The following is a 21,087-nucleotide window of genomic DNA, read 5'->3' as shown; positions in this document are numbered from 1 at the left end:
TATTACCAAGTTTCTCTTCTCTCTTATTTGTATTGTATTTACTATAACAGTGTACTAGATATATGACTGAACAAAAATAATCTAAGGGATAACATACATCGAGGTCTGACGTGAAAATTTGGAAGGAGAAACAAATCAATGAATGTCTTCTCCACATAAAATATTGAGTTGTTTGGGGAGTCATCAAGACCTAGTTTGAAATCCCAACCCCTTCACTTACTGGCTGTCCAGATGAATGGAAAACTCCCTGGGTCTCAACTCCCTTATATGGAAAATGTTCTAGTTGTACCTACCCCCATGGTAGTTTTACTGATTAAATATGATGTTGGCAAGCACCCCTCCATAGTACATATTCAACAAATTATAGCTATTTGGCTTGTCTTTTGGAATCCTAAACTAACGTAATGCCTTTCTTAATTCCTATGAGCACTTATTGGCAAGATTCCAGAAACACTAAATCTTATTTTACCTCTTCAAAAGAAATTTTTTTTGTGTGCTTATCTTCTCTAAAAATATAAATCTCAGAATTTTCATGCTTCTGGATGGCTCAAATAAACACATGAAGAAGAAATTCCACTTTCAAGGAGCCCTTCCAATAAAATAAACAAGAAAATTCTTACCTAGTTTTGGCAAGGAATAGGGCACTTTAAAGTAGTCTTCATAAAATTCTATTAATCTCTTTGTTATATGGAGAGCATAGTCCCCGGATCCTCTTCTGATAGCATCAGGTCTTGCATATAATCGTACCTAATTAAAAATATATATAAAAGTTACTTTAGCCTTTTAGCACTTGAGTTTTATCTTCCCTGCAAATATGAATCTACACAAATCACTTAGAATACTACAAAATTTAAACAGGATTCTTGGTCATACACTATATCAAAGCACAGTGGGGCTGAAAGGACCAAACTTAAACAATTGAAGTAATTGAAGTAACCAAGTAGAGCAAGTCACAATTTCCTCGCTTTACAAGATGACATCGAGAAGATTTATACACCTTGCATCAAAATAAATATTCAACGTTATCACTTACATGTGCTTGCTAGAGATAGGAAGGTACAGTGGATTAGTATAATGGGACCCTGACTATGCTGAAAGTAGGCAGGATATGGTGGCTTGGCAGGAGAAAAAATTCATGGTTTGTTAAAGACAGGTTGTATCAAGCTTCCGAAGTATTACCAGACTGAGAATATATATCTATAATTTATGCTTCCTTTTTTATTTGGAATCAACTGTCTTTATTCCCAATATGCAAAGTAGGGATAGAAAACTTTTCATGTACACAAGCAATCACCATTCTGGAAGGCTGTCTGCAACTGCTCCTGGCTTCAAACTCAGCAGAGTAATTCATATTTCTAACACAATCCAGATACCTAATATTGATTTTTAAAGCAAGCATTGTATATTATCTAGTCCTTGGCCAAAAAAAAAAGCCTAAAGCAAGTAACATAAAACTGAACAAAACTAACAATTGTATGGAAAAGGTTAAAATGAGATTAGTTTTCAGAGGTTTCATAAAGCTATCTAGCATCTTTCTTTCCAAAGGCTAAATCTATTTTTCACAGATGTGGTCCCTAATCCTCATATCAATTCTATGAAAAAGAAATATGTATTTTGTGGAGCAGTAGAGAGCACAGTGGCTTGGGAGTTGGATTTTAGTCCTACTCTGCCACTAACCAAGGTGGGTGATATTGAACAAATTACTTAATTTCTTTGGGTCTCAAACACTCTCATTTATAAAATGAAGGTGTTGGCCACCAGCTGGCTGCTAAAATGCTTTCAGTTCTAAAACACATTACTTCCAATCCCATTTTACAGATAAGGGAATTTGTGTTCTTTTCAAATATCAAAAAAAAAAAATGATTTACTCAGTATACAGAAGTGAATACTTACATTCAATAAAAAAAAGAAAGTTGTACTCATTGAATACTTACATTCAATTAAAAATAAATTAAAAAGCTGTATATGTTATACATCATCTATTATGATTTATAATAAAAATTGATTATATGATTAACTCTTTATTATCTCTGCCTAAGGAGAGAGAATAGGAATGTGTGTAATTAAAAAGAGTATAAAGTCAAGGAAAACACATTCTGACTGTATGTTCAAAAGACTTGCAATGCAGTAAGTTATTTACTAAATTCTATAACAATTATTTACTGAAATTGTAAAGCTACTTTCCTACCAACAACTAAATAAAATATCAAATTTAGTCTATAGTCACCAACATTTTGGGCTGGCAGTATTAGAAAACCAAAAACTATCAGGAGAGACTACCTGCAACAGCAGAACTTGACACTCTTAAGAAGGTAGTGGTTAGGATCCCCTACCCCTGACAATAACTGTGAATAAACATGCAATATCTGAAGTAAAGTTCATAGGAAGCAGACCTTTAAAAAAGGATGAATGTACAAGTGATTTAATAAAGAAGTGCTCTAAGGAGAAACTTACAGGAGAATGGGGGAAGCAGGAAAATGGAGGATAATAAACTAAGCAAGGGTGCAATTTCAGATGAAGTCCTGGACTCAGCCTGATCCACAGGAGCTCTGGAGTGTGAATTACACTGGTGAGTTCACACTGCCTTGAGGCAAAAGAACTAGACTTCCATACTCTTGCACCTTGTCATTGGCTACTGGTTACCAAGGGGAAGACATAAAACCCCAGGCACTTCTGGTTCTTGAGCATCTTGGTGATGCAGGTCTCACTGGCCAGAGATAGTCCTTTGGAGAAGATGTCCTGTGTGAGCTGTTAGGAGCAAAGCAGTGGAAGCTAGAAGACGTGCATACCAAACAGGAAAAGGGATCTAGTCTGTCTGTGCACCAATAACATCCACAAGAGACAGTCTTCATTAATTTGTGCATTCATTCAACAAATATTTATTGGCACCCACCTTGTATCAGGGCCTGGACTAAGCATTTTTAATTTAGCAGTGAAGAAGACATGCATTATTGAGATAAAAAGCAATGAAGATACAATCACCATTCTCAAAGACCTTCTCATTTATTAAGTTAGATTGTGACCACAGATAATGATACCTGCCATATGAATGGTAAAATATAAATGTAAAATGGATACTGAGAAAGAATGGATAGCTTTCAAAAGATTCTACATAAAGTATCTAGTAGATTCATGTTAAAACCATAACCGGAACTACTCTAAAATGATACAGCAAATGTCACTGGTTTTACTCTTAGGACACTTCCCTGTTTTTGGTGGAAACACAGCCATTCCTATCAATCGATCTTACCAGTTAGTCAAGCTATCTGTACACCCAGACAAAAGAAACACAATTAAATTAATCTGCTTGTCAATATTTGATGGAAATGATCCAATTTAAGCAAGAAGATAAAACATACACATGTTCAGCACAGCGTCTTCATTTGCTCATTCAAACTTTTATTGTTTACCTGCTGTGTGCTAGGCATTGTACTAGGGAATAGAAATAGAACAATAAAATTCCTACCACAAAATGAACAAGACATTTATACTTACTGCTCTTAAGAGGTTCATAATATGTGGAAAAGCAAACAAATAAATTAACAACAAAAATACAATGTGAGAAATATAACAATGTACCCTCCCTTCCCTGCCATTACAAAGGATGAACTGACTAAGCCCCTATCCAAGGCTAAGCTCTTCACATTTAATCTCCTCTTGCCTTTTCAAAGGCACAGTTCCCCAAATTCCCCCCTTTATCTCCCACATCACCAATCTATGCTTTCTTGATCACGGTTCCTCCAGCTATGGTTTCCAGATAATGCTCCTTGAAAGTTTCCTGTATAGCCAAGGTGAACATGTCAGTTAACAGCCAAACCAAAACACACCTGAGAATACTTACAACCTGAGACTATCGGTGCAAGTAGGGCATTCACCTATTTATACTCCCTTTTTTTAGTCTCCCTTGAACTCATTTCAACAAGGCTTTCATTCCCACTACTCTACTAGAACTGTTCACATAAAGATCACTAATGGCCTCAAGATACCAAATCCCACAGTTAGTTCTCAGTCTTCAACATGCTTCAGCTGTCAGCAGCATTTGCACAGTTGATTGATCACTTCCTGTCCTTAAAGCATTTTATTCGCTTCTCTTACTTTTCTATCTCACTGCCACTCCTCAGTCTCCTGCCCGATTCCTCCTTCTATTCATCCCAATCATTGATTAATGTTGGAGGGTTCCCAGGTTTTAATACACAGATCTCTTTACTTTTCTGCTACACTCAGTGCCTTGGTGATAACATCTAGTCTCATGGCCATAAAGGTCATGTAGATGCCAAAAGTTTATCCAGTTATTCCAGACTTCCAGACTCATTAATTCAACTGTTCACTTGACATTTCTACTTGGAGATCTAACAAGCATCTCAAACTTAACAGGTCTAAAACCAAACTCCTGATATCACACACACACACACACACACACACACCCTTCTCCTTCTAAAATCTTTCCCACCTCAGTTAATGGTAATTCTTTCCTTCTATCCAGCTGTCCATACCCAACCCTTGTATGTTCATCATCCTTGTTTCCCCTCTTTCTCTCACACTCCGTGTTCAGTTAGTCAGCATATCCTACTGGCTCTACCTTTAACAATACATCCAGAATCCAACCACTTCTCACAACCCCACTACTACCGCCCTGGTCCAAGCCTTCTCCATTTCTTGCCTGAATGACTGCTTTATTTTCCTACTGATGCCTTGTCCCTTGCTCCTTCAAGCTGTTATGTACACAGTAATCAAAACCTTCTTGTTAAAACGAGCTTCAAATCACACACTCTTCTGCTTTTCCTCCTTCAGTGGCATCTCCCCTCACAGTAGAAGCCCCAGGTTTTTACAAGGGCCCCAAATGTCCTATACTAATCTAATCCCTTTTAGCTCTCTGGATTCATATCCTAACACTTTGCTCCACACTAACTTCAATCCACTCATAACACTAGCTTCCTTTTCACTCCTCAAACATACCAGAGAGATTCTCGATCAAGCATTTTGAGTTTTCCCCTAGATAGCCCCATGGCTAGTTTCTCCATCTTCTTTAGATACTTGTCCAAATCCCATACTTTCTGAAAATCCTTCCCTCTGACCCCAGGACCATCTATCTCCTTTTCTTGCTTTATTGTTTCCTGAAACACTTATCACCATTTAGCAAAATATATGTTTTATTTATTCATTTTGCTTCTTGCTACCATTTTTTCAGAATGCACATTGCATGAGGGCAAAGATTTTTATCTATTAGCTCAAGTCACGTGAAAGAGCCAGTTTTGTGAGTCGAAATATTTTGTTCAGTTTGCCTCTCAAATGCCTAGTAGATACAACTTTGATGAATAAATGAGCAAATGAATGAGTTTCATAGGTATGTATAGGTCCTAAGGAAGTATGAAGTATGTAATAAGGACCCATCTCAGAGGAGGGGAAGTTTCAGCTGAATCTTGAAAGATAAGCTGGACACAGGAAGCTACCAAGAGGAGGATGATATCCCAGACTAAGGTAACAATATGTACTATGACAACAGTTCTGACCAAATAATAAGTGACTGTAAAGGGATTACTGAATACTAGGATGTTATTTTAAAATGTGTGGGAATTGGCCAGGCGCAGTGGCTCACGCCTGTAATCCCAGCAATTTGGGAGTCCAAGGCAGGTGGATCTCACCTGAGGTCAGGATTTCGAGACCAGCCTGGACAACATGGTGAAACCCCATCTCTACTAAAAATATAAAAATTAGCTGAGCATGGTGGTGCATGCCTGTAATCCCAGCTACCTGAGAGGCTGAGGCAGAAGAATTGCTTGAACGGTGCAGGCAGAGGTTGCAGTGAGCCAAGATCATGCCATCGCATTCCAGCCTTGGTGACAGAGCAAGACTCCATCTCAAAAAAAAAAATAATATTAACAATAAATTTTTTTAAAGTGTGGGAATTCATAAGAGGATATTAAGCCAAAACATGATAAAATTAGTTTCACATTTCAGAAAAATCACAACCTATACTAGGTGAACTAAGATATAGAAAGCTGCCTGTTAAAACTGCAGGCAGAAAGACTAATTAGAAAAGTGAGGAGATATATAGTGATAGGTGACACTGAAGAAGTAAAGAGAAGCTACAAAATATATTACACAAGTGTCTGTAAACTGAATTGCAAAATATGAATTTAATACCATCAGCACAAGCAAGTCACTTAAAGATTTTAAGCCATAGAATGACATGATCAGAATTAGGTTTTAGCAGACTACATTGGCTGCAGTGAAGATGATGGATTAGGAGGAAACAGAAACAAATAAAAGGACATGAGTTAGACTATTGTAGAAGTCCAGATGAAAGATAACAGTGATTTGAACTGGAGAGATGGCAGTAGGGATGCAGAGAAATAGATGGATTTATTCAATCAGTCCTAACCCTCTGTTGAACATGTCCTTTAGTTACCAAGTAAAGCCAATTGTAGTCACATTTTTACTTAAAAACAATCATTCACACTATCTGTACTCCAGTATCTCACTCCAGTGACCTGCTGGAACACATGAGACCCAGTTGAACAAGTGGGAGAAAAGTACAAAATATTTTGCAAACCGAGTAATTCCTGTATGGTTAATCAAGTGAATTTTGTACAATAATTCACTTTACACTGTGAAAAAAAAAAAATCACAGTTGTTTTCTTCTTTTAGAGTAACTAGGTCCTACTTAATCATAGCACAGAGAGTAAATCTTCATAAACATAGTTATTACTCAAAAGCAATAAAATATAATTTTATTAAACCTGCTTATTTGCAGCATTTTCTGACATTCCATGATAAGAGCCCAGCTCTGAAACTGTAAATTGCTTACTAGGCTTTATCTCTTCCTCTGCAGAGCTTCTTCCAACCACCAATATGAACCAAACTCTATGAACATTTAGTCCGGTGGAAAGGACATTATACTAGGAAATAGCATGAAGGGACTGGAGGGTCAACTTTCTATAACTACTGTCTAGTTGTGAGAGTCATTAACTTCTCTGGGTCTCAGCTCAAAGTTCCTTCCAGGGGCTATAGTTTATCATGATCTATTTATTTTATTACATCTGAGAGGTTGGTGTGTCATACAAACATGGCAAAATTCTTCTCATCTAGTCTACATTTATTTTGAAGAGAAAATAATGAAAAGGTTTTTTTTGTCCTGACACAGTTTTACTCCTTTATATTTTTTATTTCCCTTGACAACACAAATCAACTGCTCAGCTACCTTTCTCCATCCTTTACTCCTGTGTATTCTTCTTTGCTTTCCTGACTGGCCATGAAATTGTTACTGATTGAACAGAAATCACTGTAGTAACCAATACAAAACAGAAGCTGGCTATGGAAAAATATGCTTATGGCACCACCCTGGTGGTAATACATCATAGTAATGAGCTAAGGTAGAGGACTACAAATTTCTGATCCCTTAGAATAAAATGGGAGCTCCTGTTGGTGTTTCTATGGGACCTAGTAGCCTTTACTCTGTAATTTCATGGACTCGCTATAAATATGTTTATTTCATCTCTTTATAGAATTTTAAGTATTTTTATCATTGAAAGGAAAAACATACTAAAGGCAGATAACTTCAACCCCTTTGGTCATCTCACTTTCCCACAAGTCAAAGATGGCAATAAAGTTTCAGCTATCCTGACACTGTGGGTGGCTGCTTACAGGACATGCTGGGAAGAATCCTGAGACCATATCTGGACTTGGCAGAAAAAAGTGCTGTCATCCGTGAAATGCCAGCTGTGTATACAAGGGTAGGAAACACAGCGCTGGTGCCAGATACTCAACACTATTAGGGTAGAATATTCTTTAGGAAAGTGTCAAAATGGAAGAGAACTTCAGATAGATTTGAATTAATTATGTCTCATAGCTGTGCAATTTAGAAAAAGAACATCAAAGACTGTTTAAGGATTTCATCAATGGGACATTTATTTATTCAGTTAATAGTTAATAAGGGTCTATTAAGGGTCAGGTCACTATTCACATGCTGAGTGTCCAAAGGTAAACAAAAGACAAAAGCTCCCTTCTTTCAAGAAGTTTGTAGTCCACTGGGGGAGACACAATAACATGGTCCTATAATTTAGAATAACAAATTGGATCTAATTTACACTGGCTCTTCAGAAAAGTTCTGTCTAAAGAGATGGTGACTCAGCGGAACAAGGTCAGAGTCCCATGAGAGTAAAGATGAGCAATTATTCAAATTATTACATACAAAGTTCCTTCCTTCATTGTACTAAAATTATTGAAAGGTAAAAATACATATATAATTGCAATATAATGCAAAAAAAGAAGACACTTTCAGTTGTCAGAATTATTATGAAATCTTCTACTAAATAAATTTAGAGATTTTCTTCTAATAATTTAACGTACCTTACAGACTTTTTAAGTTTATCATCATAAACTACCTGGAGTTAGCAATAAATTCTGATTTTGCTGGTTAAGAATTTGAAGAGATTTTCTAGTCATTGATTCGATTTCAAGGGAATGAAACTAAATCTCTCCATCTAAAGCCTTTCTTCTAGACTGTATTAATGATTTGTTGTTTAAAAATGAATTGTGGTAGTTCTTATATAATTATGTGAAACAGTGTATAGTTATACCACACAGCCAAGAAAAAGAAAAAAACATTTACCACAGTAGTGCACCTGTTAAAGACTTAAATAACATTTTCTCTAATTTGACATTTGTAAGTTGGTACTTTAAGTTAAATAAACCTTCTGACTTGCCAGAGTTATTCTCTGAGAAAATGTTATGCTGCAAGAGTACATTAGAAACTTTGGAAGACATAGTAATTATTTCACAGCTTTAAAATACCACTATAACAATACATTTACTTTTCCTTTTGCCTATAACTGAAAAACTAGTCCCCCTCTTTAATAATTCCAAAACCACAATGCACTGAATTGCAGCCAGTAAAGCTGAATTAATTCACCTATGTGAATATAATTTGATTTGGGGGTTCTTCCTACAAATCAGGAAAACAGAACAAGCCAGGGAAAAAGCAGCAGGTTGACACAAAGAGGAAAGGATGTTGTAAACAAGAAACTAAAAGCTCAGGAGTATTAGTCTTATTTAAAATTCAGAAGATAACTTTTTTTTTCTAAGCAAAAGGGAAATAAATACACATGAAAGTCTAACAGAAACAGGGAACTAATGCCCAGATTCACATTGAAGAGCCAATAAACATAAAGAAGAGGCTGGAAGGAGGAAGGGGAAGGCACTGGCCCGGGAGTGGCAAATGGCAGAGCCCAAAGAGCCTTGACCCCTCATATGAAGACTGGACATGTGGCTTTGAGGAGTTGAGAGCCACTGCCGAGTTTGAGGCAGAGTGACATGATTGAAAACGACAAAGGGAGATTATTTAGGCAACAGAACTTAAGATGCATTGAGACAAGAAGGCCAGTGAGTAGAAAAGCATAATATTACAGGTGAAGAACTTGTGCTGTGGTTTTTACGGCAAGAACAGCCAGTAATAGGCACTCTCCATCACCATAGTCAAAGAACTCATTCTGAGAAGGAGGAGAATTTACAATTGGTGATGGATGGGGAGTAAAATCTCAGTGCTAAGAAGGAGGCACATGATGATATGAAAACCACAACTACCTCAAAACCTATCAGTCTAACAAAAACACTTTGCAGAAAGAAATCTCAGAGCCTCTTGGTGAATCTCACCAAGAATCTGCACCACAGATACATATAATGAATATTTTGAGAACAATTACTTAGACTTCTTTACTAAGGTCAAAAGTCAGCCTTATGCTAAATTTCACACCATAGCAAATACTGTTATAAGGCAAATCCGAGTATTATCATTGATAAAGTTGCTCTAATGGCCTGTCCCTGCTTGTACTTTCCCCCTTCCCTCTTTATAGAATTTTACTAAAAATTCATGAGAAAAACACTCACTAAAAATTCTGAAACAGGTCTGCTACATACTATGGGGGTTTTTGGGCCCCATGGCCCTTATTTTGTAGGTTTATAGGCTCTTATACTTAAAGTGTGTTTGGCTTATCTTTCTACAGGACTTTAAGTTTCTTAACCATTGGGTCGGTCTTTTCACTCCTTACTGTGTCTAATACGATGCCTTGCACCCAATAGGGACTGACAATATGTTTCTGACTCCCATAAAATGGCAATAAACTTTGAAGGTCCTTGTCCACTCTAGTACTAAAACGCTGCTATAATAGATTGATTACATCTTCCAACTGCATTTTGCTTCAGGCAAGGAAATTAGCACTGTGGCATACTGTATAGTCTCTTCTTGTAAATCACTTCACATTTATTTACTAAGCTGTGGAATTTACAAGTTTAAGTTACTTACAGGGACTTCTAGGAACAGGCAGGACTTTGCTATATTCACACTGATATTGTCACATTTTTCTAAATATGTATGTGGTAGGCTGAGTCATGGCCCCCAAAGATAGCTACATCTTAATGTTGCCTTCTACAGCAAAAAGAACTTTGCAGGTGTGATTAAATTAAGAGATTACTAGATTACTGGAGATTATCCTGGATTATCGAAGTAGATCCTAAGTGTAATCACAAATGTCATTATAAGACGGAGGCAGAAAGAGTTTGTTGGACCACCAAAGAGGAGAAGGCAATAGGATGACAGGAGCAGACAGAAATGTGAAAAAATCTTCAGATGGAAAGATGGAGAAACGAGCCACAAGCCAGGGAAGGCAATGGATGCAGCATTAGAAGCTGGAAAGGCAGGGAACCAGATCACCCTGCAGAGCCTCCACAGGGACCAGCCCTCTACAGTCCTTGGTTTAGCACTGTAAAACTCATTTTGGATTTCTAACCTCCAGAAGAGTAAGACAATAAATGTGTGTTGTGTGAAGCCACCGAATTTGCAAAAACTTATTACAGCTGCAATAGGAAGCTAATATATTATATCTTCTTATCTTCTTGCCAGTTAATTCACTGCTTCGGATTAGATTTTCAACTTCCTGTGGGAGCACAGTGTGTGTTCCTTTTTGTGCTTCTCTCTTTATTGTAGGTATAATTCTTTACACCTGTGAAACTGCTAACTTTGGCACACCTGTATTATTCACCTATATTATTACCAAGCTTCCAATACATTAATGCATGTAAGTGGTACACAGAAGAAAATGAAATAATTTTAAAAAGTTAAACTCACCTACAGTTATTTTTCTCCAAGTGTTGTCCCACAACGTTTGCATCAGAATCACCAAAGGTTATTGTTTGAAATTCAGATTCCTGGGCCTAACCACACCAGAAGTTCTGAATCATCTCTCCTAGGCAGGGCCCTGCATTTAACACACTTACAGTTTAACCATATGTATTCTAAAGTTGAAGAACCACTGGACTAGAGTCACCTGAAAAAGCTTTTGTTCATTTAACCCCATGACAAGCAAACCTCAAAGCTTGAAAGAAATATTTAGCAAAAGCCTAATACACAGGAAAAATATGTATCATGTTTCCTTAAATCTATTTCAACATCAGAGTCTTCAATGAAGATACATTCAACATGGCTGTTATTATTTTTAACTCTAACAACTAATCTTTCTCCTGCACAATAAGCAACAACAGATAAGTCAGATCCAACGTTTGGGAATCAGAAAAAGTTGGTTAATCCTGTCACAGCCCAGAGATAAAACAGTAGCATTTAATCCCTCTGTGAAATAGAGTACCGCTTTTGTAGTAAACTGAATTGCACTTTTTGGTTGTTGATTTGTTTGTTTTTAAACAAGAGAATAAACTTAGAGAATTTCCTTATTAAGCTATCTATTTTATGCCTGATCAAACTTCTTCAGCAAGACTGACAGCCAGATACATCTATTTGTAAATACAGGGGCTGAATGCTGAGTTGAATTCAGTATCAATTTAGTTTGGCCCATCAGTCCTTTGATTCCTTGATTCCCAGCTGCCTGCTGACCTCACTTTGACGAATGCCATCTTCCTTTCTAAATCAACACCATCCAGTTCAAGCACAGCATTCTGCCTTCACTGATTATCTCTCTTGTATATTTTAATGATGTTGGCATCCCTCTGTCCCCCAGGGTAAGAACCTCAGGACTCATTTGTTTGTTCATTCATTTTACAAATATTTATTGAGAGGCTACTCTGTGCCAGGACTTATCCTAGGTGCTGAGGACACAGAGTGAACCAAACAAGTAGAAATCCCTACTATGGAAAGCTTACATTCTCATAGGAAAGACAGGTAATAGCCAGATAAATACAATTTATAGGATGTTAAATAATAAGTTTTCAAAGGGGATTAAGAAATGTCCAATGCCAAGGAAAGCATCACTCAGAAGGTATTATTCGAGGAAAAATATAGTGAGGATGTGAGTAACACGGATATAGGTTTCTGACAGGAATGAATTCCAGGAACAGCCACTTATCCATGTCCTTAAAATCTTCATTGTATCAGTTCTCATACCTCTCCATTCAACTCTTTCATTAAATAAATTATAAAACACCTACTCATATAGAAAAGTACAAAGAATAATATAACATTAATCTTACACCTGAAACAGATTTAATGTTGATATTTTTTCACATACGCTTTGGATATTTTTTATCTTTTACACTTTATTGTATCTTTCCAACAAATCTATCAAATATTACTATTGGTATTTTATACATAATGCATGTCCAAGCATAAAATCCAATCTTTTATTCAGCTTGACACATTAACTTTGTTAAAATATCTGGATTTTCACCTCCAAAGCATACAGTTTTAACAAAACACCTGACTAAATCCCATGAGATTTTATTTAACATGGTAAAGTCAATGTTCTTCTAAAAGGTGTGAAGGGCACAAAAAAAAGCTTTAAAGAGCAATTCCACAGAAGAATTAACAAAGAAGTAAAAGGAGAAACAGACACTAATATACACAAATTATCCTCAGCAAACTAGCGCAGGAACAGAAAACCAGACACCGCATGTTCTCACTTATAAGTGGGAGCCAAACAATGAGAACATATGGACACAGGGAGGGAACAACACACACTGGGGCCTGTGGTCGGGATAGTAGGAGGGAGAGCATCAGGATAAATAACTAATGTATGCAGGTTGTAATACCTAGGTGATGGGTTGATAGGTGCAGCAAACCACCACAGCACACATTTACCTATGTAACAAACCTCCACATCCCGCACATGTATCTCAGAACTTACAATTAAATTAAATTTTAAAAATATGTAAATTATCATAACTGCAAAACACTCCCTTCATCCGATTCCCATCCCTCCTGCTCTAGAATTACCCACAGCCATGAAGTATTGGCTTTCACAATCAACTGTACAATATATTCTCAATTCATTTTATATTTGTTTTTTACTCAGTTTTACTCTGTATTATCCATTTCTCTTCAAAAGGGTTGAACCAATTTACATCTTACCAGTACAAGCCCTGCTTCCCCACATCCTCACCAAAATTCTATTTTGAGATTTTTGTTGAACAATGGGTATGAAAGTGTTCCACTGTTAGTTGTAATTTGCATATTTCTGATAATAGTGAGGTTGGGCATCATTTTACATGTTTATTGACTCTCAATTTTTTCTCTTCTGCAAACTGCCTTGTTCTACAAACTGCCTATTTTACCTGTCTATTCTACCAGTGGATCATTTATCTTTTTCTTATGATCTGTAGAAATTCTTGTATATCCTGGAGAGTAATCATTTGCCAACGTGCAATTTTCAAAAATCTCCCAGTCTATGACAGCCTTGCACATTATGGCCTTGATCACATAGAATTTTTTACTTTGGATGTAGTCAAATATCAGATGTTCTCTTTAGGGTTTGTACTTTCTGGGTCTTTTTAATGAAATCATTCATTGCCCTCAAGGTCAAAGTGTTCTTTGTTTTCTTTCAAAAGTTTAAGACTTTTGTTTTTCAAAGTCAGGCCTTCCATTCATGTGGAATGTATTGTGTGAGTGCTGTGAAATAGGGATCTCATTTTATTTTTTCTGTGTGGATAATCAATCGTCTCTGTACTATTTATCGAATTATCTTGCCTTTCCACTGACTTATAATGCCCTTCTTGCATATACCAAGTTCTCATCTATACTGGCCTCTTCATAGTTTCCTATTGGCTAGACAGTCTCTCACCGTGCCAATACCACATTCTGTAATCACTAAAACTAAGCAATAAATCCCGAAGCCTCATAAGACCAATACCCTCTCTTCTTTTTTGAAATGTCCTTATTATTTTGTATGAATATCAGGATAATTTTCCACACTTATACACAAAGTCTTATTGTAAATGTTGCTAGCATTGCACTGTATTTGCATGTCAACTTGACACCTTCAAAATATTAGATCTTAGCATTTATCCCTTGGAATAATATCTCTTGATTATTTCAGTCTTTGCCCCATTTCTAAGTTTTACAATTTCCTCCACATAAGCCTTGCGCAACTTCTATTAGATTTGCGTTTAGATACCTTATGGTTTGTTGTTACTGTAAATGAGATTTGAAAAATCATATTTCTAATTTATTATTTCTGGTATTAGCTACCTATTGATTTTTCTAAAGTGACTTTGAAACAAGTCAACTTTCTCAATTAATTCAAATCATTTTTCTGTGTTGTTTTGTATTGGCTTGTCTCAGTCAGGATTTCTAGAATAATGCCAAATAGGATCCACGAAAGATGGTACCCTTATCTTATTTCTGACTTTATTTGGAATGCTTCTACTGTTTCCCTACCAACCATAATTCTTGCTTGAAAGATAGGGAAGTTCCCTTCAATTCATTGTTTGCCAAGAATTGTATCATGAATAATGTTGGATTTTTCGAAGGCTTTCTTCACCTCTCTTCAGATATGTTGTTTTTTTTTTCTTGTGAACTGTTAAGGTAATGAATTATAGTAATAATTTGTCTAGTGTTAAATTATTTGCTTTCCTGGGGAGGTGGGGGTGGGGTACACCTACTTAGTCATGTTAGGAAACTCTCTTGTTTTGTTTAAGATAAAATTTAACTTTTCCTAAAGAGTGAGTGAAACATACCTAAACATACCGATAAAACTGTGTGAACCTGGTGGCCCTTTTTTGTGGAGGGGGCAGTGGTTAGAGTTTTGACAACTGATTCAGTATCTTTAAGGTTCTTGATAGCTTATTGTTTTCTTAAAAATTATGCATTTCATCTAAGTTTTATAAGTATGAGCATGAAATTCTTCATAATACTCTCTATTTCTAAAATCTCTCCCTTACCTGCAATTATATTCAATTCTAATAATATTTGTATCTTTTCTCTTTTTCCATTAAGATTGTCAGAGGTAGGTCACGTAGTCTTTTCAAATAACTCTCTTTTGGCTTGGCTGAGCCTTTTTAGTATTCCTTTAGCTTTTATTTCATTAATGTCTAATCTTATCTTAATTATTTTCTCCTTTATTTCACTGTACAGTTGATCTTTGAACAATGTGGGGGTTAGAGGCGCTGACCCCACACAATAGAAAACCCATGTATAACTTTTAATTACCCCAAAACTTAACCACTAATAGCCTACTGTCGACCACCTCACTGATAACACAGTTGATTAACACAAATGTTGTATGTCATGTGTATTCTATACTGTATTCTTACAATAAAGCAAGGTAGACAAAAGAAAATGTTATTAATAAAATCATGAGGAATAGAAATATATTTACTATTTATTTAGTGGAAGTGGATCATCATAAAGGTCTTTCATACTCGTTGTCTTCTTGCTGAGTAAACTGAGGAGGAGAAGAAAGAGGAGGGGTTGCTCTTGCTGTCCCAGGGGTGGGAGAGGTGGAAGAAAATTCATGTATAAGGGGAACTGTGCAGGTCAAACCCATGTTCAAGAGTCAATTTTATTCTGCTATTTCTCTAAACTCTTCAATAAAGTGGTCATCTGATAATTTTATATCATTCATGTTGTAAAGAAGACCTTTTATACTATCTCCTTATAGGCTATAAATCCCTCCTAAGTACTGCTTCAGTTGCATTCCACAAAATTTAATCAGCAGTGTTCTTATTTTTCATTAATTTTTTAATATTTCACAACTTTCCATTTGATTCATAAATTATTTAGAATTTTTTTAACTTTCTAATGCCATAATTTTTCAGTTATCTTTTTGTTGTTGAGATCTAACTTTATCGCCAAAAGCATGGTCTCTTTGATACTGATTCTTGGTATTTCTTTTTTTAAGTACATTTTATTGTGTATATTTAAGGTATACATGATGTAAGATACATCATTACTATAGTAAAACAGTTACTACAGCAGAATAAAGTAGCATGGCCATCATTTCACATAGTTACCCATTTTCCCCTTTGACAAGAGCTACTATAATCTACTTGTTTAGAAGAATATCAAGTAATATTTACACTCTAATGGTCATTGCAGCACTATTCACAATAGCCAAGATATGGAAACAACCTAGGTGTCCATCAGTGGATGAATGCATAAAGAAACTGTAGCATGTATACATTGAGATATTATTCAGTCTTTAAAAAGGAGGAGATCCTGCCATTTGTCACAACACGGATGGATCTAGAGAACATTATGCTAAGGGAAATAAGCCAGACACAGAAAGAACAATATTGTATAATATCACTTATATGTGGACAATTTTCTGAGTTAAATATATAGAGCTAGAGAATAAAACAGTGGTTACTATGGTTGAGATAGAGGGGAAAAATGAATAGATGTAGGTTAAAAGATACAAAGTAGCAAATACATAGAATGAACAAGTAAAAACATCTTGGTATTTTTTGAGTATTTTTCATGGACTAGTAATTGATGAATTTTGTAAGTAATAGGTATTGCTTAGGATTGCCTTGGCTATTCAGTGTCTTTCTTTGGTTCCAAATGAATTTTAAAATAATATTTTCTAGTTCTGTGAAGAATGTTGTTGGTAGTTTGACAGGAATAGAATTGAATCTGTAAATTGCTTTGGGTTCTCTCTGGTTGCTTTATTTAAACATGGAAAGTTTTAAGTATACATAAAAGCAGAGAGAACTGAATACAGATTCAACAACTATGAAGAATTTGCTTCATCTATTTTGCTGAATTGTCTAAAGGAAATCACAGGCATTATGTCATTTTATCCATACTATATGTATTTCCAAAAATATAGATATTTTCTCATGTAACCACAATGTTATTATCAACCTAACAAAATGATCTCTGGCTGACAGGTAAGTTTTCTCTTTGTGCTTGGAGTTTCATAGTTTCACCATGATGTTTCCAAATGTGGCTTTGTTTTTACTTATCCTGCTCAGGTCATTCTTGATCTCTCCCTCTACCTCACCAAACCATCCCAAATCCAATCCATCACAAGCCCTTTTAATTTTACCTCTTTAACAAATTTTTAATCTATCATTTTTCTCCGCATCCACTACAATCCTAGTCAAGTGACTTCATCTTTCACATAGATTGCTGTAAACCACATAACTTCTCACATCCATTCCTTCCCCTCTACATCCACTTTTCACAAAGTAGCCAGAAGATTCTTTTTTTTTTTTTTTTTAACTTTTATTTTAGGTTCAGGGCTACATGTGCAGGTTTGTCATATAGGTAAACTCGTGTCACAGGGGTTTGCTGTACATATTATTTTGTCAACCAGGTACTAAGTCTAGTACCCATTAGTTATCTTTTCTCCTCTTCTTCCTTCTCCCACCCTCCACCCTCAAGTAGACCCCGGTGTCTGTTGTTCCCCTCTCTGTGTCCATGTGTTCTTACCATTTAGCTCCCACTTATAAGTGAGAAGATGTGGTATTTGGTTTTCTGTTCCTGCATTAGTTTGCTAAAGATGATGGCCTCCAGCTCCATCCATGTTCCTGCAAAGGACAAGATCTCATTCTTTTTATGGCTGTGTAATATACCATAGTGTGTATGTACTACATTCTCTTTATCCAGTATACTATTGATGGGCATTTAGATTGATCCCATGTCTTTTCTATTGTGAATAGTGCTGCAATGAACATTCTCTTGCATGTGTCTTTATGGTAGAACAATTTACATTACTTTGGGTATATACCCAGTAATGGGATTGCTGGATTGAATGGTAGTTCTGTTTTTAGCTCTTTGAGGAATTGCCACACTGCTTTCTACAATCCCATCAACACTGTATAAGCATTCCCTTTTCTCTGCAACTTCACTAGCATCTGTTATTTTCCGACTTTTTAGTAATAGCCATTCTGGCTGGTGTGAGACGGTTTCTCATTATGGTTTTGATTTGCATTTCTCTAATGATCAATGATATTGAGCTTATTTACATATGCTTGGGGGCCACATGTCTGTCTTCTTTTGAAAAGTGTGTGTTCATGTTCTTTGCCCTCTTTTTAATGGGGTTGTTTTCTCTTGTAAATTTGTTTAAGTTCCTTATAGATACTGGATATTAGACTTTTGTCAGATGCATAGTTTGCAAATATTTTCTCCCATTCTGTAGGTTGTCTGTTTACTATGTTGATAGTTTCTTTTGCTGTGCAGAAGCTCTTAAGCTTAATTAGTTCCCATTTGTCAATTTTTGCTTTTGTGGTGATTGTTTTTGGTGTCTTTGTCATGAAATCTTTGCCAGTTCTTATGTCCAGAATGGTATTGCCTAGGTTGTCCTCTCGGGTTTTGAAGGATCTTTTTAGAAGGCAATTTTATCATGTAGCCTCCATCTTGAAACCTTTATTTGCTCTGAGGAAAAGAGCCTACAAGGTTTGCATGGTCAGTCTAACCAGCTATGCATGCACTCTTTGTTTAATCTTGAACACCTTCTCTAACTACAACTCTCCATAAACCCCAACCACTTCTGAATTAACTTTTACTATCCTTCAAATTTCTCACCCCTATTTCACAGAAACCATCCTTGGAACCCAAATATAGGTCAAGGCTTTTTTCCTAATTTTTCATAATGAATACTTGGCACAATAGCAATTTTGCACCTTCCCTTTTGTTGTGTGATTATTTGAATAAGATTATTCTCTCCAGGAGACTAAGAGGTCCCACGTTGTATTCACCACACCTAGAAGAGGAATTGACGCAAAGCAGGGACTCAATCAATATTGGCCAAATGACTAAATGAATGAATAATCATTTAGTAATTCTTCCTCTGTGCTTCCACTCTACTCTGCAAATTCCTATCTCATAGTACTTACCACATTTGACATGATTAACAGTTTTTTACTCAATCTCCCCAAATAGATTACAGCTCCTCTGGGCAAAGAATGCATTTGATTCACTTTTGTGCTTCTAGCTAGACAACTGGCCTAGTGCCTACACATACACAGACACACACACACACACAGAGATAACCATGTATATGCATATTATATATTATATACATTTTATGTATATATAATTATAAAATAAGAAAATTGGTATATATTTTACATATATATTTTAAAATTATTTAAAATAATTTATTTTTAAAAATTATTATAAATATAAGAAATTGGGAAAAGGACATCAGGCACTAGTTTCGTTTGGATCCCAGATGCATGGATCTGAGTTGATCATCCTTAATTTATATATTCATTTTTCATTCCCATTTTACTTATTAGAACACCTGCTATGCCCGAGGCACTGATTTAGGCACTAAGGATACAGCAATAAATAAAACTAAATTTCTGCCCACATTAAGATCATGCTATGCTATACTTTTACCAGTGGTCTGTGAAAGTTTCCTCTTCTGTTTCAGACTTTTATTCTTACTACTGTTTTCCCTTTTATTCCCTATTCCCAAGACCATTCTTCTCTCCTTATTAGTAACTACTCTCATGTACTTTCTATTCATCAAACATATCTGTTTTTACATGTAAGAATATCCAGAAAAACATAAAGCATTTTGTGTGTATTTTAGATTTTTTAAATAAATGGTATTATGTTATAATGTCATTTTCTTCTTTACTTTTGTTTGTTCATTTGACTAATTTTGAGATCTATCACATTTCTACATGTAAAATCTAGTGAATTTCTTTTGAGTATTTCATAGTATACCATCCTATGAATATAACAAGGTATCCATTTCTCTAGAAAAGGACACCTATGGTACTTCAACTTACTACATCCCAACACTGATGTAATAAGCATCCAAGTGCATGTCTCCATGTGCATCATCTTGAGAGTTTCTCTCTGCCACATGCCCAAGAGTTGAACTGCCATGACATCAGGATTAGCATACTCAATTTCCATAAGATCTACAAGAAGCTCTCTGAAATGGTCACACCATTTTACACACCGATCAATAGTAGAAGAGGTCTCCCCTTGTCTTCACATTCTCCCCAGCATTTGTAAGTATCAAAATCTCCCACTTTTGCAAATTTGATTGTGGTAAGGTATATTTTGTTATTATTTTAATATACATTTTTCTGATAATTAGTGAGATGAGTATCCATATACATGTAAGTGGTTCTAAAACAGATTTCCATTTGTATCCAAGTAGTCATCAGTACTTTAACTGCTCTGTGACTCAGAGCAGTTTTGTTTGGATCCCAGGTGCATGAATCTTTTACCTCCTTTGTAAAGTAGGAATGACTAGTACTTCTCTTGTGATTAAATGGTTAAAAAACTAGCTACCGAGAATAAAATCTGTGACAAGAAAATGTTAGCTGTCATTATCTTTTACTATATTTTTTACTTTTATTTTTCATTCAAATAGCCTCTTCTATAAATTGCCCGTTAATATCCTTCAACTACTTTTCTTCCATATTTCCTGTATATTCGTTTCTGGTTTCCATGAGCTTCTTGTATATTCTGTGTATCAATCCACTACAAATGCTTCTATCCGAATAAGTGAATGAGTGATCACAGATTAAACACTTCAGTTTTGTTTCACAAAACTCCCGACTGTTTGCTCTTTCTGCTCACTGCCTTGCTAGGTCATTTTTGTGAACATAATTTTGAATGTCAATGTATTTTTAATCTGACCAGTACATTTTAAATAAAATTTAATTTATATTCCATTTTTCTATGTCCACAAGACAAATCTACAAGTGTGGGGGAAAAACAAATCCTAGTTCCAAACTGGAAAAAAATTAAACAATTGTATTCCTGGTTTTATTAATTTTTTTTAAAAAAGAAGCAGAAACATGTACTACTTTTTTAAAAAGTAAAAAAAAAAAAATAGTACAGAAGAGGTACAAATTCTGTCAAATTTTCTCAGAGACAAGTACTTTGTCTCAATT

The 21,087-nt window shown here is 35.6% G+C and overlaps 1 protein-coding gene across 2 annotated transcripts in view; it reads right to left on the bottom strand.

Annotated features, from left to right (window-relative positions):
- Nucleotides 1-21,087, bottom strand: part of TRHDE (thyrotropin releasing hormone degrading enzyme) — a 392,470-nt gene that overhangs the window by 289,823 nt on the left and 81,560 nt on the right. For both annotated transcript variants that reach the window (XM_002823522.6, XM_054527400.2), the window contains exon 3: nucleotides 621-747. In XM_002823522.6, coding sequence (XP_002823568.4) covers nucleotides 621-747 — 127 coding nt within the window. The remainder of the gene's footprint in view (nucleotides 1-620; nucleotides 748-21,087) is intronic.

The sequence above is a fragment of the Pongo abelii genome, chromosome 10 (assembly GCF_028885655.2).
Source record: "Pongo abelii isolate AG06213 chromosome 10, NHGRI_mPonAbe1-v2.0_pri, whole genome shotgun sequence".
NCBI classification, from domain to species: domain Eukaryota; kingdom Metazoa; phylum Chordata; class Mammalia; order Primates; family Hominidae; genus Pongo; species Pongo abelii.
Note: the sequence above shows the minus strand (reverse complement) of the source record. Positions and strands in the feature narration are given on the sequence as shown.